Genomic DNA, 27,214 nt, shown 5'->3' with positions numbered 1-27,214 from the left:
CACAGACTCATTTTTTGGTAGATCGATAAGACCGCTAATTGCTCTGATCTTGTATTAATAATTTAAAAACTTACATGCCAGCCTGTAAACTGACAAGACTGCTACCAGTTCAATCGTAGTCTCACAACCTAGAGCCTCGACCACCAGGATGTATAGCACAACCTAGGTCATCGATTATAGTTGAACTTGTAGAGTTGAGATTGTCTGCAACAATCCTTGTAAAATATCAAGGGTGTGCATAATTAAGTCTTGTCCAAACAAGTCCCCTAAATCGGATCCATAATCATTGTGAATGAGTTGAAAAACTCATTCTGGTTTGGGGCTAAATGAGAAAATAAAACAAACACATTTTAGCACTATCTGGATCGTTGTCGTCTGGTTTTTAATCGATTCTTATTTATATTTTAACATGCCCCAATTAACATTTTACCAAGAAAAAAAATGCACAGAAACTCTAAAATAAATGAAAGAATCATAAATTTTAGAGCCTATCTAGTAAGTCAGAATTGCGACTTTAATATTTGAAACGGGACTAGACTTTGTAAGATCGGTTTAAAAAAAAAAATCATTTTTAACTCGACTAGATAGTTTTCAAAATTAGTGGTGGAGCTCAATTTACTATTTTTTCAATTTTTCGTACACCCCTAATAAAGCTGATATCAAGATCATACGCATACTGAATTCAAATCGAAGACTCAAGAACGTGTTTCACAGTAGATAGAAGAAGCACACTGCTTAATTCAACTTAGATAACAAAAACATAGAGATACATACATGCACGCAAACAACAATAACAGTAGATAGAAGTAGCTAGCTTCATATCACCTTATTATAATAATATTAGTGGCTATATATAATATACAGCCACAGGGTGGTGGATATAGTCTTAGCTAGCTACGTTGTTGCAATACGTACGTACGTGCATGCATGCTTATTGTTTTACTGGCATTTTCCGTACACATATTTCTGGTATGGAAGGAGACCAGTGCATGTCAGCGAGCCGCAACACCAGTCGAGTGCACCGCAAGGATCGCCCTTCGGGACGCAGTGGTCCCACGGCAAGGTCAGAAGGTGAACCATCTTCCGATTCCCGATGCTCAGCGTCACAGTCTGGGCTTCTTTTGCTTCCTCCAAGTTCATGATATTCTGAATGTCGATGCCGCGATCGCCGGAAGCCGACGAAGCAGCCAACAGCGCCACCACCGCCACCAAAACAAGAACCGCACTCTTCATCGCCATTCTCTACTATTCTGCGTGTTAAATATCTCTCAACGTGTATTTATAAGATGTTTCTTTCTGATCGAGTAGTGAGGAATATGCGTTGTGGAAGCTCTCTATTTATAGTGCTTCAAGGAAACATCTAGACATCCATACATAATTACATTATTACCCTCCAACTACTTTGGGTCCATCCAATCCTGCAAAAAATTAATACAAGATTATCCATGCATTAATTATAAGGAGCTTCAAGGCGTCGGCATTATTGTGTACAGAGGACATAGCTGGGGTGTTCTGATGAATCACATCCAGGGCCGGCTTATCATATTTTAAGGCCTAAAGCGAAATTCAAAATAATGCTTTTAGCAACAACAAAAAAATTCTAAGAAACAACAAAATCTTTTTTTAATATTGATATTTTTTTAGCACGAATAATCAAGCAACAAATTTTTTTTTTTTAAAAAGACAAAAAAAAAATGTAAATAGAAATAAGGAAACAACATAGATAAGTGAATAAAAAACGAATAAAAAACTATATACATCCTGATAATGATAATTAAAGAATCAACGTCTTCATGTTTTTTTAATCACCGTTTTGTCATTGTTGCACTTTAAATAATAAGTTTGTTGTCTACTTTAAAGTTAAAACAGATCAAATGATGTAAAGGCATCTTTCTCTCTCTCAAAAAAAAAAAAAACAAAAAACAAAAAACAGAAACAGAAACAACAACAACTTTTGGTTTTCTTTCTTCAAATCTAAATCTACTATCTTTCTCCCTTGGGACCGATTTCGGCCGCGGCTGGACGTCTCTCGGTCCTGGGGGAGGAGGTGCAAATCGTTACCGAAGGTAGAAAGACGATAACGGAGCTTGACGGTGTTGCTGCAGGTTTGTCGATGATGGTTTCGTGCCGTGGCTCGTCAGCTATGGCAGTTGTGCGGTGTGTATCTTCGGTGATGGCGACGATGTCGCTGCGTGACTCCTCGATGACGGCGTCGGTGCGGCGACAATCCTCGGCGGCGGAGCTGTGGCGTAGCTTCCCGAAGCCGGCGACGGGGACTCTGCGGTGTGGTTTCGATGATGCTGTGGTGAGGCTTCTCTCGGCAACGGGGACGATGTTGCTAAACTTTGCGAGGTTGTCTATTAAACTTCGGTGACATATTTGATTTTTATTTCGAGTTTTTTTGTTTGTTTTAAAAGGAGTTGTGACTCTTTTATTTTGTTGTTTCGTTTTGTTTGGCTTGGTTTATTTTGGAGACGGATTAGCCGTCGTCCACTATCTCGTTGTGGATTTCCTGTTAAGTTTTGTTCTATACAGGTTGAAGAGGTATCTTCTCCATGGTCATCGACCAAGGTTGAGTGGATCTTTCCATCAACCACCCCAATTTTGGTTATGTTTAAAGAGCTCTATGTGTGCTCGATTATTGTGCTTGTCGTTCTTACTCTTGTCGAAAGCATGCACAAAATGTGCGATACTGGAACTTAGTGTTAGTTTCACTTCGACTTAGGTTTGAGGTATTTTATGTACTAAAGTGTTTTTCTCTTGTATTGATGGATTTTTACCCAATTTCAATAGAAAATCCGTGAAATTAAAAAAAAAAAAAAAAAAAAAAAAAAAAAAAAAAAAAATTTAAAACAGATCATAACGTTGTGGAGTAACAAATTTAACTAATTAGAGTAAACGGGTTTTTAACCTTCGGGTCTTACAATTTTACGAGATTACTTGGCTAAGAAGCTTTTATGGGTGTAGCGTTATTTTACTGTTTTTTTCTTCTTCTTTTTTTTTTTTTTTTTGTTTACTATTGTACCGAGCTAAGGTGAGTTTATTTTGTTGTGAGCTGAGTAATGAGTGGGCTAAAGCAATTACTTCACGACCTTTATAATTGGACCAGGCCTGACGACATCTATGGCATGCCCCATGACATAGGGTTCTACTTTATATTTATTTCCCACCCACTTTTTCTGGGGCAGGTATTCTTCAATATCAAGCTCAAATGCCCAACTGAGTATTGCATTTGTAATGTTAAAAATATTCATTTCTCAAGTTCTCAACCCAATTCTAATTGCGGTATCTAGTATGATCTAGCGGTAACTCGACGCTAATTTTAAAGTGTCGCCCTAAAAAAAGAGAAAAATGGTACAAAATAGTCATTTGAAACTTATTGATTAGCAAAATAGTCAAAGTTTCAACTTTTCAGTAAAATAGCCAAATTTACGTTTTCAAATTTTTTTTTTATAGTCAAGATTAAATTTTTTGACGATTATTATAAACAATTTATCGCTTTCAAAAAAATTAATCTTGAGTTTAAAATTTTTTTTGAAACCAACTTGCTACACATTTTGGCTATTTCACTCAATTAAGATAAACCTTTGACTATTTTTCATTACTTTAAATCGGTTATTTAGCTACATCACCCGATAAAAAAAATCCTCAATTCTAACTTGCAGGTGCTATGCATAAAACGAGCCTTTTAATGTGACTCTGGAACGGCTATATACAAACACAAAGTACAAGTTGAAATATAAATTTCAGATATGTCTGTACTAGTGGTCATATAATTAAAGGCGGGACCATACTGATCTTAACTCTTACCACTCTCGCAATATTTCTCAGATCTCTCGACTTTACTTATAATTATTATAAATTATTCTTAAAATTATTGGTATTATGATTATCAATATAACATCATTGTTCTTAGTTATAATACTGCTAGTTTATATTTTATTTACACCTTGTAACTTATAATTAACTTACGTACATAGTCATATTATTATCATTTTTATTATCACTTGTTATTATTGGTTTAATATAATATATATCATCATATTATTAATTAATGTTACTGCTTAAAATTATTTTTTAAATCTATATAAATATAATACGAACTATAAATAAAGCTTGGAATTTTGAAAGATAGCCAATAGTTTGAAAATTTATATATTCTTAAATACCACCTATCTGTCCTAACCGAAACTTCTTTTCAAGGATTTTACATTTTTTAAAGGCATTTGCTGCCGGTGAGAATTGAACTCACCCCCTTAAAGCGATGGGCATCACTATTCAAGGATTTTACATTAAATGGCTTTATTTCCTTTCTACATTTGAGATTTAAAAGAACAGAGATACATTTGAGTTTGACGCTAGTTATCGACATCTCCAAATAACAGACTACCACTTATATCTAGTGATTAAGATTTCTGTTTTCTAGCAAAGTCACGACTTTAGCCAAGTCACTCAATACTGCACCGAAAGTTTCACGATCACGTCAAATTCTAATACCTCTCAAAATATTATCCCAGTAAATAAGTTGTTTCATCAAACATATTTTCAATGCAGAACCAGCAAAACTACTAACTGACCACAAAGGCAGCAGAAAAAGAATAGCACCAAATAGAAAAAAAACACAATTGCATCATCATTTCTTAGAAGAAAACTAAACAGATGAGAACACTTCATAAAGATAATAGCTATGCACTTTAATTCTTGCACCTTTTTTTTTTATTTTTCATCTTTTTTTTTAGATTTATTTTGGGTATAGATCAAAGGAAGCCCGGTCGACATGTTCACGAGCTCCACTTCAAGAAAACCAAGCCACAAGAAAACCTGAGTACATAGAAGGCCAATGACATAAGAGGTTTCGCACATACTTTTATCGAGTTTGGAATGTGATATCATAGTTCAAAATACGTGTTCATGTTCGTACCGCATTGATGTAGTGCCACCCGTCAAGCCACAGTGTTGATCTTAAGTTGAGCAGGTGTTTTCCCTATAAAACTACAAGTAAACATAGACAACAAATCAAATACTGCGTGACTTTCGAGTTTTCTAAAAAAAAGCAAACCTTTGAATATGTATTAAAAAAATGGTAAATATAAAACAGCTAATGCTTTATTGATCAACACACTAATATTCTTCTCTCTCTTGTGTGTAAGCCTGATACTAGGATCATTGATATTATTGATCCATGGAGCAATGTAATAAACTATTTCAACGTAATAATGACGAAATTAAAATAAAATGTTAGAGACGAGAGAAAAACAGAGGGTCAAATACCTAAAATATGTTGGTACACATTGCTGTCCCAAATGCTCCAAGGCTGGATAACACAGAGGACCTAGAGGAAAGCCTGAGATACCAGTTTACCACAACCCAGAATTTTCCAAAATCCCAAAGTAACACAAAGTCTTATTCGGTCAAAACAAATCTGCTTTATTCAAACAAAGCTCGTTCCCCTAATTAAGCACTTCATTGGCCAAAGTTCATCTCCGAATATCTGCAAATCCAACCACAAAAGCTTTAGAAGCCATATTATGATGACACGCTTAACTTGTTAAGTCCACTACTCTTTACAGAATCAGCCTTTTTTTTTTCTTTTTTTCTTCAATTTGTCTATGGAGGGGAGGGGAAAATTGGAGGAATAAGCAAAGCAATCAAAGTATCTTCATGAAAGAAATGGGTTTATCAACTTGCCTACGAGGTTTGTTTTGCCTCTGCCCAAACTCGTCATTAACAATTTCTGTACACATAGAAATGGTGTCAACACACATATCATTACAAATTGAAAAAGAGAGGCTGAAGATTAATTAATGTTCGTACCAGGCTTTTGTGAAGACTTCCATTCACTATCGGCTTTAGTCGTATTATTTTCTTTGCTGAATAGGAAAGAAAAAATAAAAATTAGAACAGGAGGATTAACAAGGTATCAAACTTCACTACTTACAAGAATAACCTCGAATTGAACATCAACCCATCACAAAATTTGCACTAAAAAAAGAGATAAAGTGGGGGAGAAAAAGTCCACTAAACACAAAAATACCCACTTGGAACAACTCAAGCATCAACTTAACTTATATATGTCGTTACTTTGGTGGGAACATTTAAATCAAGTGTAAGACACATAACAGACAAAAGGAAAACAATACCCTTATAACTAACTCACTACATTACCAACCTTGAGACACTTCCTGAAGATGACTGTCCTGATGGGCGAGCATGATAAGCCCCATCAACAGGAATATAAGGTGGACAATATGCACCCGCAGCACCTGCTAAAACAGGTAACCTGGAAAACAAAAAAAAATAACTATCCAGTTAAAGGTAGAACTCTCGGACGCTGTGTTTTATCGAAAACTTTCAAGCAACGAGCAGAGATATGAGAACAGAAAAAGGATGACGCTATAAAATAACTGCACCACCACATACTGCTACAGAATCACTAACTACACCTACCGAGATTCGAGATCCAAGACTGGACAAATTACACAATGAATCGATAAGATCGAGGAAAATAGATGTGTTTGGAGTGGTGAGAAAGGCAATACCATGTCATCTCTGTATTTCCACGACCTTGTGGCTGACCAACATATCCAGGAAATGCCATGCCAACCGCAGGAACCCCCATTCCACCAGGATGCTGCCCTCCAAATTGCATCACTGAAATACAAGTTCGTATGAGGCTCGCATATACTCGACAAGATAAGACTACTAAATCCTCTAGATCCACATGACATTCAAAAATATGTCTAAAACCTAGCTGTTTTCAGTAATACTATAAACCATGTGGCCCCAAAAGGGAAATTATTGCATCTTGGTTCTCTTCTCAAGTTACAGAATTATGGCAGTCAATTAACTATTTAGTCAAAAAGAACCTAGAGCGAGCAAAATGTCACAAGAAAAGTTACCTGGAAGAAAGGTCGGAGCCCCAGGGAAGTTCTGATCTCCATGGGCACCGGGCATGTTGCCAGTGGTTCCAATAACCTGAGCTCCACCATACATAACAGAACCCCTTCCGCTACCTTGAACAACACCTTTTCCCTTTGCAACAATAGCGGTTTTAGATTTGCTGGCCTCAGAAGGCAAATCCACGTCTCCCGATTCAAACGAATTTATGGATAGAGCTGTTTGCGGAGGAGAAGCTTGAGATCCGCTACCCGGGCGGTGTCCCAGCTGCTGAGCAGGTGGTTGCACGGAGGCTTGTCCAGGGCCCTGAGCATGAACTCGCTGGAAAGCACGTGGATGTGCTGATAGAGAACCTCTTGTGTTCTGATTGTGCGAAGCAGGTTGGTACGCCATCTGAGGCGGGATTCCATTCCTCCCGTGAACCCTGGATTGTGTTGCATTTGTCGCTCCAGAAGATGAATTGTGCATGTTACTCGATGATTTCGCAGCAGCTGGACCTGTGGAGTCTCTGATGTTGAGCTTGTCCATACCAATAGAGTTGGCTGTGTTCTTTCCCCGTTGCGATGCACCATCCCCAGAAGGTGAACGGAAGTTCTTGTTCGCATTTCCAAAATGACCATCCCTCTTTTGAGTAAAGCTGATCTCGTTTGTAGAAGAGTTTGATGGGTAAAAAGGTGGAGAAGCAGAATTCAAGCTTGATGCAAACGCATTAGATCTAGCAGGAGCTGACTCAAATTCTGAGCTGGTTATTGGGGTGAAAGCTCTTGCTGAATTAGCATTTGAAGGCTTCTCATTAGACTTCCCCGATCTACAAATAAGAACGAAAAAGAACACCCTGTTATTCGAAAAATCATGCAAACTAGTTTCAATTTGCAACGATTGTCCTTGGTACTCACTGTTTGTATTGCATCGAAGGTTGATGAACGTTATTCTTCATAGCAGGTTCATACTTTCTCTGTCCTTTCCCTCTCAAACTCCTAGTTCCTTGGATAGGATTAGAATTATCAGCAGCGTTGTTGTTGTTGTAAGCTTTAGGCCGGCTTCCCCTACCAAACCCACGCTCACCGCCTCTGCCTCTTCCTCGACCACGAAAATTTCCCTTGGAAGACCTCCCCTGATATTTCCACAGGATATTGAACACATCGAAAGAAAGTAAGGTTGATAAAATAGAAGATAAAAGACGAAAAAAATAATTTAAAAAAAAAAAAAAAAAAACAGTGCACAGTCAGAATTTGAATACCTCCTGAAACCGCCTGTCACTAGTAGATATCTCTTCATATTTATCATGACCCCACTTCTTGTCATCCCTGGACTCCCAGAGCTTCTTGCCACCTTGAGCTCTCCTATTGTTGAAGGACAGTCTTAGCATCAAACTAACAGCAGAGCTTGCTTAAACTTCAGAATAAATAAATGATATATATATATATATATATATTTTGCGTTCTACGAGCCATCTAACAATATACCAGAAAAGCGACCTCTTAAAGGTGCACAAATGGTACTGGCACACACACCCACAATGCAAATACTTTAATACCCAGCAAGTCATGAGAAACTATAGACAATTACATTTGACACTTACAGAGACTAACTGTTTGGGAGGTCATTTATCCAATAGATCATGTATTTAAACTGAAATTTATGAAAGTCATGCCCACACAATCTCACAACCAAATATGCTCTACCGTGAAACGACATTCTCAAATTTGTTCCAAGCAAAAAGACAACATGATGGCGAGCTTAGTGGTACTCAACCCGAAACCCAACCGCTAAAACTATATGAATCAAACTAAGTAAAAAAAAACGAACAAAACATGGTAGTCATATAGTACCACTACAGGTACAACATTCTCGTCCTAAAAATACCAACAAAGAGCAGTGATTTATATACCTGTGGCGACCACCGGAGCTTTCCCTGAACCGGTCGTCGTGCATGTAAAAGGCTCCGGCGGTCGGGACAGCAAAGGGCTCGTTCTCCTTCTTCCCCTCTTCTCCTTCGCCCTCCGCAATTTCCTCCGGCGGAAGCCCATCTCCGTCTCCGACCTCCTTTGCGGCGGCGACGCCGACGGAGTCATCCACTTGGCCGGGCCCACAGTCCTCTTCTTCCTCAATCTCGGCCTCTTCTTCGTCTTCCAAGACCAATTCCTCCTCATCTTCATCTTCTTCTTCCTCGTACTCCGCAGCACCGCCCTGATCGTCCGATTCGTCGGAGTGAATCGGAACCCTCCGATCCGCCCTCGGCTTCTCTCCGCCTCCCTCGCCTTCCTCGTCGTCGCTCGCCTCACGCCTCCGCATCGCCAACGACAGCTTCGCTTCCTCCGGATCGCTGTCGTACTCCAAATCTTCCGCGCCAATTGTCGCCATCGCAGACTAAAAATCTCTGAATCCCCCAAAAAAAATTGTGATATTTCGACACCGACGGAAAGAAACAGGATAAGATCAATTGGTCAAAGTCTCTACCAAAATATCGGAACCTTCCTCGCGAAGAAATCAAATTGGATAACCGAAGAGAACAGAAAATCGCCCGAAAGATTTCGCGGGAATCGAAACCCTAGAAATGGAGATAAATCTTGGTTCTTGGCTGGGATCTGGGGAACCTCCTCGCCAAACCCTAGATTTTAAGAGGGAGATAATCCTAAGGGCTTTTAGGATTTTGGGGGTATTTCGTCATTGGAAATTGGAAGACACTGACTGGCTTTAAGATTTATTTTATTAAAATTATTTTATTAAAAATCTTTCTTGAGGACGAATCGTAGGAATATCTAGTTTTTGAGCAGTACCGTCGGATTGGTCAGGGTTCTGACACGTGTGAGATTGTATTTTGTGGTTGCTCGGTTAGAAGTTTTGGCACGTGACTACTAATTAATACGTGTCGTTTCGTTTTAGAAAACTGTCGTTTTCTTACGAAAAACTGTCGTTTCCCAAATGTACTATTTGTTGCGTAGTTTTTGCACGTGACATAGACCATGCGTAGATTGACTACTAATTAAAATGTGTCGTTTTCTTTCAGAAAGCTGTCGTTTTCTTATGGAAAACTGTCGTTTCCTTAATGTACTATTTGTTGTGATTGTGATCTGCTTGGTTATAAGTTTTTGCACGTGACAGAGACCATGCATAGATTGACTACTAATCAATATGTGTCGTTTTATTTTAAAAAGCTGCCGTTTTGTTATGAAAAATTGTCGTTTCTTTAATCTACTATTTGTTGCGATTGTGGTCTGCTTGGTTAGAAGTTTTTGCACGTGACAAAAACCATGCGTAGATTGATTACTAATAAGTGTCGTTTTTATTTTAGAAAACTGTTGTATCCTTAGTGTACTATTTGAGCGAAAAAATAATAATTTTAGATATTTAAACACGCTTGCTTCATTTTTGGTGGTCATAGATTTTCATGCTCCATTAAAAAAAAAAAAAAAAAAAGTTGTCAAACTAATTTGCTTTTCTAATGTTAAATTTTGTGTAAATGTAGGATAATATGGTTGATATATATGGTTGTAAGTGAGTTAGTCTCTTTTATCTTTATCTTCGATTTTAAATGAATAAAAAATGTCACCTAATTTCACATAGATGGTGGTATTATCTTATTTTTCCCCCTAAGTTATTAAATCAATTGACAGTCCATCTCGGGGATGATGATCTCCAAGTGGTTCTTCAAATGTGAACCCTAGAATACTTTGCTATGGGATTAAAAATTGTTCATCTTGTTGATGTTGATTTGACGTCTCTTATAAATTTAAGAATATTTTTTTTAATCATCCAAAGAAGGCAAATTTGATTAAAAAAAATATTCTTAAATTTATAAGAGACGTTTAAAAAATATTTAGAAGGGCACATGCAAAAAAAAATTAATAAAAAACTAAAAATATAATTCTTATATAAAAAAAATGAAAGTAAAAATTATAATTATAAAAAGTTTGAGGACGGGGGCATATGCCCCCAGTCCTTAATGTTATTCATGTTGCCACTTTTGCTTCGGGCATTTTATCGTTCATGTTTTTTTTTTCGCTTGACATAGTGTATGTTTTTTCTTTCCATATTCAACATCAAATGACGCTAGAGTGCTTTCCTCCGAGCTTCGTTTGTCTCTGGCTTGTCTAATTTTTATACCGTCAATAGCTTATTTCCTTGGACCGCTTTGGGATTTTTCAGTTAATTGCTTGATCTCTATCTTCTCCGAATTCGGATCCTCTGTCCTTTTTTTGGCGTTTCTCTTGGTGTTCATTCAATCAAAATAAATAATGTCATCATTTTATTTAATTATTAGTTTACATTTATTTAAAAAAAACAAAAAAATTATTAACTTTTTTATGGGTAAATATGTATACGTAATTTAGTCCATAGTATAACTTGGTGTGACAATATTAATATACTAATCTCTAGTGGAAACAAGTTATAAATTGAAAATAGAATTTTTTTTTTTTTTTACTTTTTTTTCATCCATTCTTTTAACAAATCCAACAAAATAAATGAGAAAATACCATCCCTAAAAAAAATTATTCACTTCCAAGTTCCAAACTTTTGATTTTCCACATATTTGTTTTTTCACATTTTCATTTTTTAGTCAAATTAAGGATATTTTTGGTTATGGTACGTTAAACATAAAACGCGCGTCCCATAGCGTTATAAATTCAGGAGGGTCACCATTGACAGTCTTGCAGTTGCATGCATAGTTTCAGCCATAATTTTGTTTCCAGTTCCAGGTTACTACTGCACTGTACACCACTCATAACTGAGAGTGTTGACTTTGAACTTCCTATAGGTTATATTATATTAGGAAACTTTTTAACATTTCTCTCTCCCTTCTCGCAAGAGTACAAAGAATATTACTGTACGCACTAATTAATAAATCAAAGGCAATTCCAACGTAACATTTGGCTAGAATATGGAGACGGTTGTCGATAGTCATTAAATGCGAGCAATTGAACCAGAGTCGTTCTATTCAAACAAACACATCACACACTAAGAGAATTAGCCTATAAATAACACACACACACACACAGAGACACAGGCAGAGAGTATATGAGAAAAATGGGTAAGAACATGAAGAAGGTTCGAAGGTTCGAGAGGCGCTACAAGAAATGCTATCCATGCCTTGTGCCTGGAATTGCACTACGCGATGCTGCTCCCATATTTACGACGGTGCGTATATAATATATATATATATATATATATATATATATATATTCTTATGAATATATTTTTTGTTATAATTTTTTTTTTTGGTAACGCGTGTTCTTGTTGTTTATGTGCGAGTGACAGATTTAGCGAAGACGGAGCCTTGTGTAGTAGTGACGCAGTGTTTCGGTGGTCTTTGCAAATACAAAAAGGAGCAGTACTTTTGATCATCTATCTATAGTTATTTTTGTTGTAATAAAGGATGAAGAGTCTCTCTCTCTCAGCGTCGGTTGCATTATCATTCATTATAATTTATTAAACCAAAACTATCATGATATTAAATTATCAAAATGACCTCTTGAAAATTAGTGTGAGTTTTTGTTTGTTTAAATACTATACATGTGTTTGAGTACTTATTGCTGTGTGTGAATGATAAATTATGTGTTTTTGTGTGTAAATTAAAACAAACCGAAGTAACTAATCTTTTGAAAAGTAACACATGAACAATATATATAGCATAAGAAAATCAAATATAAATGATTCGCTGTTGTGAAATTCTTCTATACATCACTGATCTGTAACAAGGAGAACGCTGTCATATTCAGGGGCTCAAGTTAAATTTAAGGTCTCTCTCGATTATCTAATTATATGAAAATTCAAGTTTTATCATATAGTCAATCTTTGTTAAATTTTAAGTAAATAATCACGTACAAAATTTTATTAACAAATAAAAAAAACATTAATAATTGATTATTACAATCAAACTCCAAGAATATAGATAAAAATACTAAAAACGTCCAAACAATATCACATTATCATAATAACTATTTATTTAAAATTTATAAAAAGTTGACTATTTAACAAATCTCCACATTTGGGCAGTTTAATTATTCAATAAATTGTAAATTTAAAACCTGAGGCTATTTTTTTTATGGGGAATTAATGTTATTCAGGCTCACAATTGTTGATGCGCTGATTATCAACATTAGTGTAACGGTATAATCACAATAACTTTTTTTTAATAATATATAATAAAGTGATAATTGGGCGTTGGTTATATATATATTAATTAAAGGGGGGGCTATACTCCATCTGTGCCTCATCTAGTTTCGTGTCTGGTTGGTGCCTTAGGCAAGTGCATATCCCACATGATCTCGGCCCGACAAAAACTATTATCAAGTCTGACAGTGAGTATTGGCGGGTGTCTAACATAAACCTTTTCTTTGAAAGACATTTGTGGTCGGTGATGATTGAACCAACGACCTATATTTTACAGGTGGTGAGTTTAGATATCACTATGTTAAACACGAACTTGATAGCCTAAATTCAATTTTGATGTGAATTTTTTTTTTCCCTTTCAAAATTATAGCAAAAACCTTTCCTGAAATTATACGACAGTAATTACAATATTACGAAGCGCACCAGAAACTTTTGCTTTTTTAAGATCTAACAAAGCCTTAATTATATTAACGTTTGCATCGACAACAATGGTCAAATTTAAATATGATAATTATAATTGATAGCTGCACAATCTCTTGTAATAAATGTAAGTCGCCGTGGTAGTCTTATGCTAATTTAACATGCATTATACAGAGGTTTATATGATTCAATGCCGAATTCATTATCTTGCAATCTAAAGTTAACATTGACTACGTGAAAATCCAGGATCTCATGCAATAAACAACGACAATTAATTACAACCTATAGATTTGCATACGTGAAAATCCGGGATCACTAAATGAAAAGGGACATGCATGGACCACATGGCTGATATTAAACTTAGTTTGGCACGAAAAACTTTAACCAAAAGTCTCATGTGGAGTCAAAATATTGGCATTTAAATAGCGTTAGCCAAAGAAAGAAAGAAAGAAAGAAAGAAGGTCATAAAAGATGAAGGGAATTACAATAGGAGTGGTGATGTTGATGGGCTTTATGTTGGGGAAAACCGTAGGCTATAAGTTGGACAAGACGTGCTACGCGGCGTGCTGTGTGGCGTGCCTTGGCGGATCAGAGGAAGACGAGAAGTATATTGAGCGCCCGGCATCGGTAACAAAAGTTTTAGCATGTGCCTTGAAATGCTTAGACGAATGTAAGAGTAGTCATCACGGCGGGGGCGGAGGAGGTGAGGGTGGCGGTGGTGCCGGTGGAGGAGGAGGCGAGGGTGGTGGTGAAGGTGGCGGTAGCGGAGGTAGTGGAGACAAGGGTGGCGGAGGCGAAGGTGGTGGTGAAGGTGGCGGAGGCGAGGGTGGCAGTGAAGGTGGCGGTAGCGGAGGTGGCGGAGGCGAAGGTGGTGGTGAAGGTGGCGGAGGCGAGGGTGGGGGTGAAGGTGGCGGTAGCGGAGGTAGTGGAGGCAAGGGTGGCGGTGCCGGAGGTGGTGGAGGAGGAGGAGGCGAAGGCGGCGGCAGTGCGGGAGGAGGAAGTGAAGGTGAGGGTGTTGGAGGTGGGAAGGGCAGTGGTAAAGGTGGGAGTGGCGGCAAGGGAGGAGGTGGAGGCGAAGGCAGTGGTGAAGGTGACGGCGGCAACGCAAGAGGTAGAGAGGGAGGTGGTGGTAAAGGCAAGGAAGGCAAAGGTGGTGGTAAAGGTGGTGGCGGCAGTGCAGGAGGTGGTGGAGGCGAGGGTGGTGGTGAAAGTGGTCGTGCTGGAGGTGGCGGAGGCGAGGGAGGTGGTGAAAGTGGCGGGGCCGGAGTTGGTGGAGGAGGCAAGGGCGGGGGTGAAGGCGGTGAAGGAGGAAGTGAAAGTGGTGGAGGCGGTGGTGAAGTTGACGGCGGCAGCGCAGGAGGTGGGGAGGGTGGCGGTAGAGATGGGGGAGGCAAAGGTGTTGGTAAAGGTGGTAGCGGCAGTGCAGGAGGTGGAGGAGGAGGCAAGAGCGGCCACGGCGCTGCAGGCGTGTTGAATTAATGTTCTTTTTTCTCCTTTCAAATACATGATAAGTGTAAATTTGTGTGCCTCTTGCTAACAAAATAACGAAATGTGGAATCCGACATTAATTAATGTTTAATAAAATTTAACTAGCAACTTCAATGTGGAGTGTTCATGCTTAATTAGTTATGGATGTAGCTTATATAGATAATTGAGTTCCTATTACATTGTGAGCAACTTAATGTTCATGTTAATATTTTATCTATAAATATATATAAAGTGAAGATAAATTAATGAAAAAGAAATAAAATATATTAAAATAATATTTAAATGAGCAACTTTTTAAGATGCTTGCATGGGAACATTTTATAAAATATATGATATGAAAGTAATATTTAATCAAGTATATTATTTTTGATAATGTGTTATATTAAACATCTCCTAACATTAGATTGCTCTTGATGGCCAACTCTCATTTAGCGTTCTAAATAATTACTTTCTCATTGGATTTGCTCTCGAGGTTCTTATTATACCTTTTAGAAAATTTATAGCCCTATTAAATCCATTGATTTAATCTCTTAACCTTTTAATTTTTTAGTAATTATTATATTCTAGATTGTGTTTGTTGTAATTGACATGGTTTTTTTTTTTTATGAAATCAAATAGTATTTACATTTGTTGAAATCAATTAAGGATCCCCTTTTTTCTTTTATTTTCCTTATTACGCCCCCACGTCCCTCCCGTGTGGCAAATACAAGTAAGGTTAAGAGAGATCTCATGCAATGCAAGTGTGTTTTATACACTAGTAATAACAAATAGAGTTTCGTTGAAATATTAAGATTAATTTTGATGAAATTGATTATTATGATTGGTGGAATAGAGCAACAAATGAGGGTAAGATTTAGTAAGGAAACTTATGGCATGGATTCTGCGAGTATTTATTCTATAAATGAAAACAAATCAAAGTGTTTTACCTGGGTCAGAAGAACGTATGTCTCAGTAAATTACGCCCATACTAAAATTAATCATCTGTGAAGAATTAGCCCTTGATGACGAAGTTGACTATCTGATTTGCAAACTCTTAGTTTTGCGTAAAGATTCTCTGATCAAGCAAGACTCTATATGTCGTAAAACTCACGTACACTACAGCAAACTCGATTTTAGCTAGGGTAGGGTATTTGATGTATAGCCACAAATATCGCGGCTGGTACGTGTCTCACGATCTACAACCACGACCTTAGCCGCGAGGCTACAGTTAAGTTAAAATCCAAATAAAAACATTTCGTCCTCATTTCCTCTCTCTCTCTCTCTCTCTCTCTCTCTCTCTCTTCGAATCCTTGAATCACCATACCACCACACCCAAACCACCATAACGACAACCAATACATCTCACTCAAGTAACGGCTATATATACAGCCGCGACAAAGTAATGCCACAGTTATAGTTAGTATTTGTTGAAATTATGTCGCGGTTTTCAATAGAAAACTTTCACGATCGAATCGCGAGAGAGAAAAACTCAGGAAAGAAGAAAAGAATGAAAAGCAGAAAATGTTTCATTGATTTCGAATTGGGGAAGACCCAATTTAAACATAAAAGTACAAAAATGTCCTCACTTAACTGTTTAAGTTAGGGACAAAAAGGTAAAACAATAATCTTTATAACTAACATTTAAAGATTACTTAAGACTAAAGAAACGCGCTTAAACCCAAACAAACAACTCAGCCAAAAACAAATAATTAAACCAAGCGATCCTAATAAAAACTCAATATTTGCTAAGTATACCAGCCAACAAAAGTGCAACTTTTTTTTGTTCCATCGTCGTTTATTCATGATCTTCCATGGAAAACTCATGCCTTCTAAGTCCACAATTTTTCATACTTTTTTTTGCTACATTATTATTACAATGAAGACTCAATCAGTAGTGAGCAATGTTGTGAGAATTGGAATAATAAGTGCTGATGAAATATTAAATGAGCATACGAATTCATAAAGGTTGGCCAAAAAATGTGAGTACAAATGTTTGGGACTCAAAAATTGATGTTCACTAAGTACAAATATTTGAGAGTATGAATCCTCGAAGGTCCATAAGCCATTACTAGTTTTTATTTTTTGTTTTTGTTAATTACACCCCACTAATTAATTGAGCGCAAAAGTCTTAATATATCAGCCTAACATATTCGCTGAGATGATCAATATCTCTCAAGATGATAAACCTTGGTTTAAGTTCATCGGACCTTGAGATCACATGTCGACTAGTCGGACTACTTGAGACCAGATAGTCAATATCGGATCTTCATCCATGATCCAACAAATAAATATGTTCAAAATAATTAAAATTACATCTAAAACTCTGCGTCAGTAGAGGTTTATACCATTTCGCATCAAGTTATAGTAAATTAAGTATATTTTTTTTTTCATTTTTAGGATCAAGACAGTTCAAAAGATGTCAACTCTAACAAGTAATAACTACATGCATCATTCTAAGCATATAACCTTACTTTTGCTATCACTTTTAAAAAGTTATATACTCTCTCTCACACCCACAAACACCTATACATATATTTATTTGTAGTTATAGCTAGCTGGCAAAAAAATATAACCGTGATATATACGGTGCATGCACAATAATAAACTTTCCATTTTCAGATTGGGACATTATTACGAATCCTGATTAGCTTTTTCATTAATTGCGAATCCTAAACTAAGACTACTTAGTCATTAATATGATATCCTGCTACGTGTTTAGTCATGCATGCATGCTCATTGAACGTAAGACCTGAGACTATCCCCTATAAATTAAGATGGTTCAAGAGGATCACGTATCATTTCAAGGCATTAACATATTTACACAAACAAATCACATAGAGTAACATAAAAAAAAAAGAGTTATATAGTGTGAGATATATATCACGAAGATCATGAAGGCGATTGTGGTTGCGATGACTGTGATATTTGCGGGGTTTCTGATAGGGCAAGCAGTGGCCATTTTGGACAAGCACTGCTACGCCGAATGCTACCACATCTGCATCGGCGGAAGAACCGACGGAGGCGGAGAAGACGCCGGCGACGGAGGAGCTGCCTCAAACGGCATGTATAAGAGAGCCCGTTGCAATAAAAAATGCCACAAAAGGTGTACCATTCCCGGCGGCGGAGGTTACGGAGGCGGCGGCGGTGAGGGCGGTGGTCAGTACGGAGGTGGCGGCGGCGGCGGCGAGGGAGGCGGTTTTGGCGGCGGCGGCGGTGAGGGAGGCGGTTTCGGCGGCGGAGGTGGTCATTACGGAGGCGGCGGTGGTGAAGGTGGCGGTGAGGGAGGTGGTCAGTACGGCGGCGGCGGTGGTGGCGGGGACATGTGCTACGCTGGTTGTTATCATCGATGCATGGGACGTTCTCGTGATGGTGGTAATGGTGATTATGAGAATCGCGGTTCGTACATGAAAGTTCGTTGTGGGGTCAAATGCCACAAGGAGTGCGGGGATTAATTCTCCTTGAACTATTTCATCTTGTTTTTTGTATGATATATGCATGTTTTTAATAAATAATAGAATAAAGATCAGCGAAGAAAACCACAACTTTGTTTGAGGCATGGCCTAAACGCCTATGCCAGATATTCTATTTATTATTCTTACATGAATTTGACAACAGAGGCAGAATCAACAGATAAATTGCCTAGCTAGGACTTTAACAGTTTTGGAGATACAATTCTGACGATTCGAACACCATTTTTGGGGCTACGATACTAAGAGAGAATTCTCACGGAACGAGAGAAGACGACTTTGAGAGAATGAGTGATCATGATTCTCGTTAGCTGATTTGATAATTACAGCTGGGTATATGTATACCGTTGACTCTAACTGAACTGACTCATCTAACCATATAATATCACAGCTATGCCACGCTGTACATTGAGACACGTAAGCTAATGTGGACTCTATACTAGTTTTCATAACACTGATCAAATTGTTGAGTATCGACTTATGATGAGCTCATTATTGCGAATAGAAGGGTATTAATTAGGTATATTTACTCTTTAATTTTAAACTTTGTATTAGATAGCTTAGGCAAAGAGTCAGAGTTAGTTTGTTTTATCAAATAATTCTCACTTCGTTACTCTCTCGATAACTCTTTTCCTTTCTGTATTCAGATATTCTGAGTCGTAACATGGTATCAGAGCACACCTGCAAGAACCCTCGTGATTAGGTCTCTGCTAGCTCTATTTGGCTTCATCTCCTCGCCAATGGAGAGTGTGAACATAAGGTCCAGCTAGCGTCGAGAGTCCACGTGTACAAGTGTACGAGTCCAGTCAGCACTAGTTAGTTTGTTATTCAGTACGTATAGCTTACACGCTAAGGTTCGCTGAACAACTATATAACCTTGTTTGTAACGAAGGTCAAAGTAATGAGAAATTCATTCCTGTTTTGAGATCAAATTCCAAAACGCTCTCAATTCAGTTTTCTCCAAACACTCTCAGATCTCAGATCTTCTCTGAGAGTCAAGAAACATCACCAGAGATAGGATCTGACAACTCGAATCACAGGAAACTTCTCACCGGAGACAATCACCAGTGGTAGATGTGTACATTAGGGTCAGCAGGGACCATGGTCCCACCTAACTTTTCAAAAAAAAAAAAAAAATTTACGTGGTGCACTCCATTATTTTAATTTTATATAAAAAAAAGTTCCAGAGTCAAAAGTAAAAAATAGGTACCCACTTACACTACAAAATTATATATATTGTCTAATTCCCTATATACAAAGGTAACACAATTTACAAGGACAAAATTATCTTATACAATAAAAATAATTGTATTCAATAAAGCTTTTCATTGCTAAAAAAATAATTAAACCAATCATCATCGTTCTTTTTTTTTTTTTAGAATACGGTATTATTCATTAATAACAATCTATAAATTCAAAATAAAACATAGCAACTTTTATAAAAACATTATAAAGTTATAAATTGTAAGTTTAATTATCAACTTTTATATTATTTTGCTTATGTTTTTTTTTTCCAAGACTAATATTTTGTTTTATTTGTAACTAGGCTTATTTATATTGTGTTTGAAAAAAAAAAAAAAACTTGAGAGAAGAAGACTAAAGACAATCGCTTAAGTTATGGTAAAAAGATTAATATTATGGTCATAGACGTTTAAATAAATAGAAATTTAAGTAATATTGTGCTTGAAAGTTATTGTGTTTATATTAATATTTTTATTTTAATATTGGCCCCCCTAACTTCGATTTCTGGCTCCGCCTTGGCTGTATAAGTTCTTTTGCTCTCAGTCTCAATGACCTTTGGTCAAGTCACTTTGGCTTTGAAGCAACTCACAGAGGTAACGACTTCCATCTCACTTAGCGCGTGTATACCACAGACTCGCTGATCAAGACAAACATGCCCACTTCAAAACTGAGTCCATCACCCACGTGTCAGAGCAAAAGACTCTCAATCGAAGGGGGTTGTGTTTGATAACCCTCAACTATACATGAGTACAATTGGTGTGGTATTGCAGTATTTTTCCTTAAAGAAGCTTAAGTCAATTCTTGCAAGCACCAAAACTATTGAGTATTAGTGTGCCTGCAAACGAATCTTGAGCTAAGTCAACGTTGGACTTAGTTTGTTTTTCAGATGTGGATTGGACAAGTTTAGTTGATGATCTCTGTACAGTTGACTACTTATTAAGATTAGATAGTCATCCGTTCTTCAGTTCTTCATTCATGATCGAACAAATAAAAATAAAATATAAAAACACAAATTATTATTACACCTAAAACTCTACGTCAGTAGATGTTTTACCATTTCGCATTAAGTTATAGTAAACTAATGATATCTTCGTTTTTTTTTTTTTCTGGACCAAGACCGTTCTAAAGATCTCAACTTTCAAGAAGTAATAACTACATAATACTACATGCATCATTCTAAACAAAAATTACCTTACTTTATTATAACCTTTAAAAAGTTACAAAGTTCTCTCTCTCACACAACACCTACCATTTGTTTGTAGTTCTAGCTAGCTGGCAAAAAAGTATAACCGTGATATACGGTGCATGCACAATAATAAACTTTCCATTTTCAGAATTGGACATTATTACGAATCCTGATTATCTTTTTCATTAATTGCGAATCCTAAACTAAGACTACTTAGTCATTAATATGATATCCTGCTACGTGTTTAGTCATGCATGCATGCTCATTGAACGTAAGACCTGAGACTCCCCTATAAATTAAGATGGTTCAAGAGGATCACATATCATTTCAAGGCATTAACATATTTACACAAACAAATCACATAGAGTAACATAAAAAAAGGAGTTATATAGTGTGAGATATCACGAAGATCATGAAGGCGATTGTGGTTGCGGTGACTATGATATTTGCGGGGTTTCTGATTGGACAAGCAGTGGCCGTATTGGACAAGCACTGCTACGCCGAATGCTACCACATCTGCATCGGCGGCAGAACCGACGGCGGCGGAGACGACGCCGGTGACGGAGGAGCCGCCTCAAACGGCGTGTATAAGAGAGTCCGTTGCAATAAAAAATGCCACAAAAGGTGCACCATTCCCGGCGGCGGAGGTTACGGAGGCGGTGGCGGCGGTCAGTACGGAGGCGGAGGCGGTCAGTACGGAGGTGGCGGCGGCGGTCAGTATGGAGGTGGCGGCGGCGAGGGAGGCGGTTTTGGAGGCGGCGGTGGTCATTACGGAGGCGGCGGTGGTGAGGGAGGTGGTCATTACGGAGGCGGCGGTGGTGGCGGCGGCGAGGGAGGCGGTGGTCATTACGGAGGCGGCGGCGGTGAGGGAGGTGGTCAGTATGGCGGTGGTGGCGGCACCGGTGGTCGGTACGGAGGTGGTGGCAGCGGCGAGGGAGGCGGTTTTGGAGGCGGCGGCGGTGAGGGCGGTGGTTACGGGCGTTCTCCTTGAGTAGTATTTCATCTTCTTTATGTATTATTATATATTATAATGAAAGCTATACCTATATATATGTATGTTTTGAATAAAATAAAATAAAATAAACTTCTGCCAACAAAAGTGACAAACTATACTGGCCTTTATGAATAATAAACTAATAATAATAAAACTCTTGGTTTGCGTGTCATACTTTTGCACTTTAGTCAAGTGACTTAAGTCTGATTTTAAATTGTTAGTAGGGATATAAGCCCGTTTGAGTTTTTTTTACGTACCTTGCCTTAGGAAAATCCAAAAGAGAACTAACAATACGTATAAATTTATTGACAATTAACTTTAAAACGCAACCACATAATAAAAAACTCAACAAAACTTAAGCGGATATGCGATCTAATCGTTGAGCTTAACATGATAGTTGAGATCACTGAAAAAGAACTATCGTGTTGAGAGGAAAAATGCAAAAAATCTCACATGAACTAGCAAATCTTATTAAATCATAAGTTAATGATGAAATACAATTCGTATCGCATGATCGAGGCTTGGTAATTTAGGTCCTTGTCCTAGTGAATAACTCCGCATTGAAATTTTTATAGCGTTGACGTAGTCCAAATATAGAGTCACGACTTTCGACTCTGTTGAAAAATCTAGATTCACACGGAATCGGGAGTGTAAATTAGGGGAGTTAAGGTGTTTGAAAAAGTTTAGGGAAAGCTAATTTGCAAAATTTTAAGATAAAATAAAAAAAAAATTAAAAAATAGGCAAAAAAATATTTAAAAAATAATGTTTGAGGAGGGGCTTCAGCATTTTCTGGGCCCAAACTACGTCCATGTTCACAGCCTTTATTTGTTTGGCTCAACGGAACACTCAAAACATTGCTTAGCTTACCCAACAGGGTAGGAATCCTATCTTGTTTTGTCTCTCTTTCACCATATTTTAATTAAACAGTGACAGTGGATAATAATGGATTCATGTGGGCGGAATATAGAATTTTCAAAAAATTTGAGGATAGCGATTTATATGCTCATTTACAGAATACCGACATTTAAAGACATCCATAGATATCAAATTTTTAATTGAATTTATAAATCTCTTATAGTCTAACTGAAATTGTATACCTTAAAAAAAGTTATTGAAATATAAACACTAAAGAAACTGTAAACATTAAGAAAAATAAATATCTATAGTTAAAAACATGTGAACAAAATAATCGACATTTTACGATATTAAAGAAAATAAAGCATTTACTGGTGAAATAAGTTTTGAAAAGTCGATAAATAGTTTCTTCGTACAACTGATCTAGTCTTCTAGTGAATGTGCTTGGCATAGTTTTGCTTTAAAAAAAACGCTTTTAAATTTTGCTTTTGAACAACTGTTTTTTTTCAAAAGCTACGAAAATCTAGATTTTCAATTTTCTTTTATATTTTGCAAAAACATTTTTCAACTTTTACTAAAAACTGTTTTTACCATACACTTTAAAACGGTTGGGCTTTTAGAAAAAGCTAAAAGCATGCTTAATAAGTTGTGCCAAACACAGCCAGTGTCATTTTTATCATGTATAATTTTCTATGCGATGTATCATCCTGACTATTGACTAGTCACTTTCATTTCCAATAAGCTATCTTCCAAATATTTAATAGAAGTGGCATTTCTATTAGGCAAATTAGTGTCTTTCATTGCTTAATGGTAGTGTAATTTCCGTTAGGCTTAATGAAAATATGGATTTCTGTTAATTTTCATTAAATAATTAAAAAAATCAAATTTAACTGGTAAATGAAATAGACTAAATTGTTAAAATTTTAAAAAATGTACTAATTATGTAAATTGAATTTCATCTTTATTAATAACTTTTTTTAAAAGTAAAAAAATTACAACAATATTATGAGTAAAACATTACAATAAGACTACATTTTATTAATAGTCATGTTTTGAAAGTTTATATCAAAGTTATCAACAAGATCAATGTTCACAAATGTTTATTGAGAACGTTGTTCATGTTGCAGGAATCTTTGTAAATGGTGAGTGTCTCGACCATTTCGTGTTTCAAACTCTACTTTCGATTGGAAACCGGGATTGAATGTACGACTCGGGTCATCTTCGACAAGATCATAAACATGTTCTCGTGTTGACTCCACCACGCCAACAAGTTGAGGTCGTCTTGCAAATTGTTGAGATGTGTAGCGCGATCTCATCGTGTTCAGACATCTCTTCAGTGGAGGAGGTGACTCGTATTGAGGTGGTGGAGGAGGTGACTCGTGTTGAGGTGATGGAGGAGGTGACTCGTGTTATTGATCTTGAAATCTACGAAGTTGTTCTTGATATACGAGGTAAAGGTCTTCGGGTGTATGTTGGTGGGAGCTAGAAGGTTGATCATGAGGAGGAGGATGTTATGTATGATATTGTTTGTGAATTGGACGAGGCAAAGGTGAAAGTTGTGAAATAAATTGTGGTAGATATTCTCGTTGATAAGGGGAGATTGGGGCGAATCGGGCTAATTCTGAAGGGACATTTGGAGGATGTCATTGTGATCGTTGGAATTCAATGTAATTGGGATTTTGAGAAAGGTTTAGCCAGTTTTGTGAAATTTGATTTGGTGGAGAGGGTTGTTGACCTTCTTCGTGTTGCTCATCTTGTTCTTGTGATTGCGACGGCGTGAGAGTGCGACTAGAACTTCAACGCGGTTCACATGACGAGAACCTCGGTGAGATGATGACTCTCCAGACATTATAAACTTTTTATAAACTATAATATATATTTGTATGACTTAAGTATATGATAAAGAAATTATAACTTAACTATATAAAATTAAGTAGAATTCAAATTTAAGTATATGATAAAAAAATTATAAACTTAATTTTATATAAAAAAAAAAAAATTAAAAGTACAAACTTTAAGTATATAAAATTAAGTATAATACAAACTTATATAATAAAATTTTATAAACTTAACTATATAAATAAAATTAGAATACAAACTTAATTATATATTTGTGGAGAATTTGAGAGAAATTGAGAGAATTTGAGAGATTTTGAGAGAATTTGAGAGAGATGAATGTTTGAGTTGTGATTAAAATGGTAAGAAATGTAATGTATTTATAGGAGAAATAAAAGAAACGGTTAAAATTTAATAAAATGTGTAAATTCGAAGGTCCAACGATCAATTTTTTTCAGCCGTCCAGATCCAAACTGTTGATGATCTGACGGTTGAGATTAAGTAAAAATAAATAAAAAATACAAAATAAAAACGTTGAATTAACACAGCCAACATTCATTTTTTTTCCTTCAGCCAACGGTACAAACTCTTTCCATTACTGCCGACACGTCCTCTGCCACCCGGCACCTGTCGGAAGTCCTCTGCCGCTTTCTAGCCTTATCGGCACTTGGAATTTCCGTGAGGCACACTAAAGCCACGGAAGCAATTCCTTCCGTTCTCTTCCAACCGAAAGCCCAGGAAATTTATGTCATTATCAAGATCAATTTTTATTTTTTTATTCATTTTTGTCTGGGGGTTGTTGTGTCACTTGTGTGTGAAATAATAATGAAATACATGTGTAAATTTTGGCGATGAATGAAGTTTACATTGTCTTTCTTTTCTTCATTAAAAATTTTTAAAAAAAATATTTCATTATCAAGATCAATTTTTATTTTTTTATTCATTTTTGTCTGGGGGTTGTTGTGTCACTTGTGTGTGAAATAATAATGAAATACATGTGTAAATTTTGGCGATGAATGAAGTTTACATTGTCTTTCTTTTCTTCATTAAAAATTTTTAAAAAAAATATTGCTATTTGATTAATCGTTTTCAGTGAATCAGCTTTCAATAGTATTGTATTATTGCTACATTAAAAGAAATATACTGTAACTTATCTCAATATTTAATCTCCTTATTTACGAGTCTCGTAGAAGGGTATGTTTATCCTTGAGGATATTATTATAGCTTTTTGATATTCATATTATTAAAAAAACGTACTGGCTAGTCATAGATGACAAGAACTTCAGCAAATGATCATTATACAAAAATATCATAAATATAGAGAGAAATCTGGGTAAATAAGAAGATAATGCATCATATCCAAAAGAGAAAACACACGTCCTGAAGGTCAGATAAGTTTTAGTTTAAAGTCAACTCCAAGACAAAAACACACGTAAAAAACATTTATGAAATCATTTACTCCATCGAATCCCAGTCCAAAATATCCAATTCTCTGGTGATATAAAGATAGCAATATCCAAAAAGATAAAACATGTTTCAATAAAGTGTGTCACCCCACCTCAAAAAGATAAACCCTACTAAAAAAGTCAAAACTAGTCATCCAAATGCATTATTTTAAAAGAGAAAAATCCGAAAGCATTAACAACAAATCTCCAAAATCACAACATTTATAACGACTCAATCCATCCACACGACAATGCATAATGGTATCAAATCTCCATAATGATTAAAAGCACACGCCATGATATTTGAATCTCAAGAGACAAAAGCTATCTAAATTCTAAACAAGAAACTCACCCTATATATAAGAGCGATTCATTATTTGATCAAATAAACCAAAGTCATCCAAAAAAAAATAATCAATCAATAAACAAAAAAAATGAAGACAAACACAAATATCACAACTCTGGTGGTCTTATTGCTATCCATCTCGGCCGCGACGACGACGACGATGGCGGCGGTCCAAAATTTCTGCATAGCGGACTACAAGGCCCAAGAAGGTCCGATGGGCTATCCATGCAAAGACCCGAAAAAAGTCACGGTCGACGATTTCGTGTACAAGGGCCTCGGGGCACGCGGAAACACGACGGGGAGCCCAATAAAGTCGGTCATCAAAACGGCCTTTTACGACACCTTCCCGGGTGTGAACGGGCTGGGCTTGGCTCTGGCACGGGCCGACCTGGCACCAGGCGGGTCCGTGCCGCTCCATTCCCACCCGAGGGGGTCGGAGATTCTGATCCTCATCGAGGGAACCCTAACCACCGGCCTCATCACCGCCGACAACAGGGTCTTCACCACCACCATCAAGAAAGGTGACGTCATGGTGTACCCTCACGGGCTACTTCATTTTCAGGTCAACTCGCCGGAGTCTCCGCCGGCGCTCTTCTTCGTCGGGTTCAACAGTGATAACCCCGGCCTTCAGTTCACCTCCTACGCTCTCTTCGGGAATAATTTGCCGACTGAGCTCGTCACTGCCAACACTTTCGTTAGCGAACGCGAGGTCAAGAAGCTCAAGGATGTGTTTGGCGGGAGCGGCTAGACCTAGAATGTGTGTTTAAATAATATATATATATATATATATATATATATATATATATATATATATATATGACTGATGAGGGTTTAAGGAATTTTAAACTTTGCTTCTTTTTTTTTTTTTTTTTTTTTTTTCTCTCATGGGTACGTCTTGGTCTTGTTATGTATAATGAATTTTAAATAATATGTTGTGAAAGCCT

General features: G+C 36.9%; 2 protein-coding genes and 1 pseudogene across 2 annotated transcripts; 1 reads left to right on the top strand and 2 right to left on the bottom strand.

Moving 5' to 3' along the window:
* Window positions 1-939: 939 nt before the first annotated feature.
* LOC149386599 (beta/delta-urticatoxin-De2a-like) lies at window positions 940-1,239 on the bottom strand. The gene has a single exon (XM_089626535.1). The coding sequence runs from the start codon at window positions 1,237-1,239 to the stop codon at window positions 940-942; it is 300 nt and encodes a 99-aa protein (XP_089482661.1).
* Window positions 1,240-4,483: 3,244 nt separating this feature from the next.
* LOC149386598 (CASC3/Barentsz eIF4AIII binding protein) lies at window positions 4,484-9,596 on the bottom strand. The gene is made up of 12 exons (XM_089625539.1): window positions 9,358-9,596; window positions 8,789-9,277; window positions 8,138-8,240; window positions 7,794-8,011; window positions 6,900-7,705; window positions 6,540-6,651; window positions 6,170-6,280; window positions 5,815-5,870; window positions 5,689-5,734; window positions 5,272-5,491; window positions 4,922-4,992; window positions 4,484-4,821 (listed from the first exon to the last, which is right to left on the bottom strand). The coding sequence occupies exons 2-10, from the start codon at window positions 9,259-9,261 to the stop codon at window positions 5,464-5,466; spliced, it is 1,953 nt and encodes a 650-aa protein (XP_089481665.1). The 5' UTR covers window positions 9,262-9,277; window positions 9,358-9,596; the 3' UTR covers window positions 4,484-4,821; window positions 4,922-4,992; window positions 5,272-5,463.
* A 16,672-nt stretch (window positions 9,597-26,268) lies between these two features.
* LOC149386597 (germin-like protein pseudogene) lies at window positions 26,269-27,214 on the top strand (annotated as a pseudogene).

Source organism: Urtica dioica, chromosome 9, assembly GCF_054948205.1.
Source record: "Urtica dioica subsp. dioica isolate 48M chromosome 9, U.dioica_male_clone48M_v1_H2, whole genome shotgun sequence".
In the NCBI taxonomy this organism is placed as follows: Eukaryota; Viridiplantae; Streptophyta; class Magnoliopsida; order Rosales; family Urticaceae; genus Urtica; species Urtica dioica.
The sequence above is the reverse complement of the archived record's forward strand: the minus strand, read 5'-3'. Positions and strand labels throughout refer to the sequence as shown.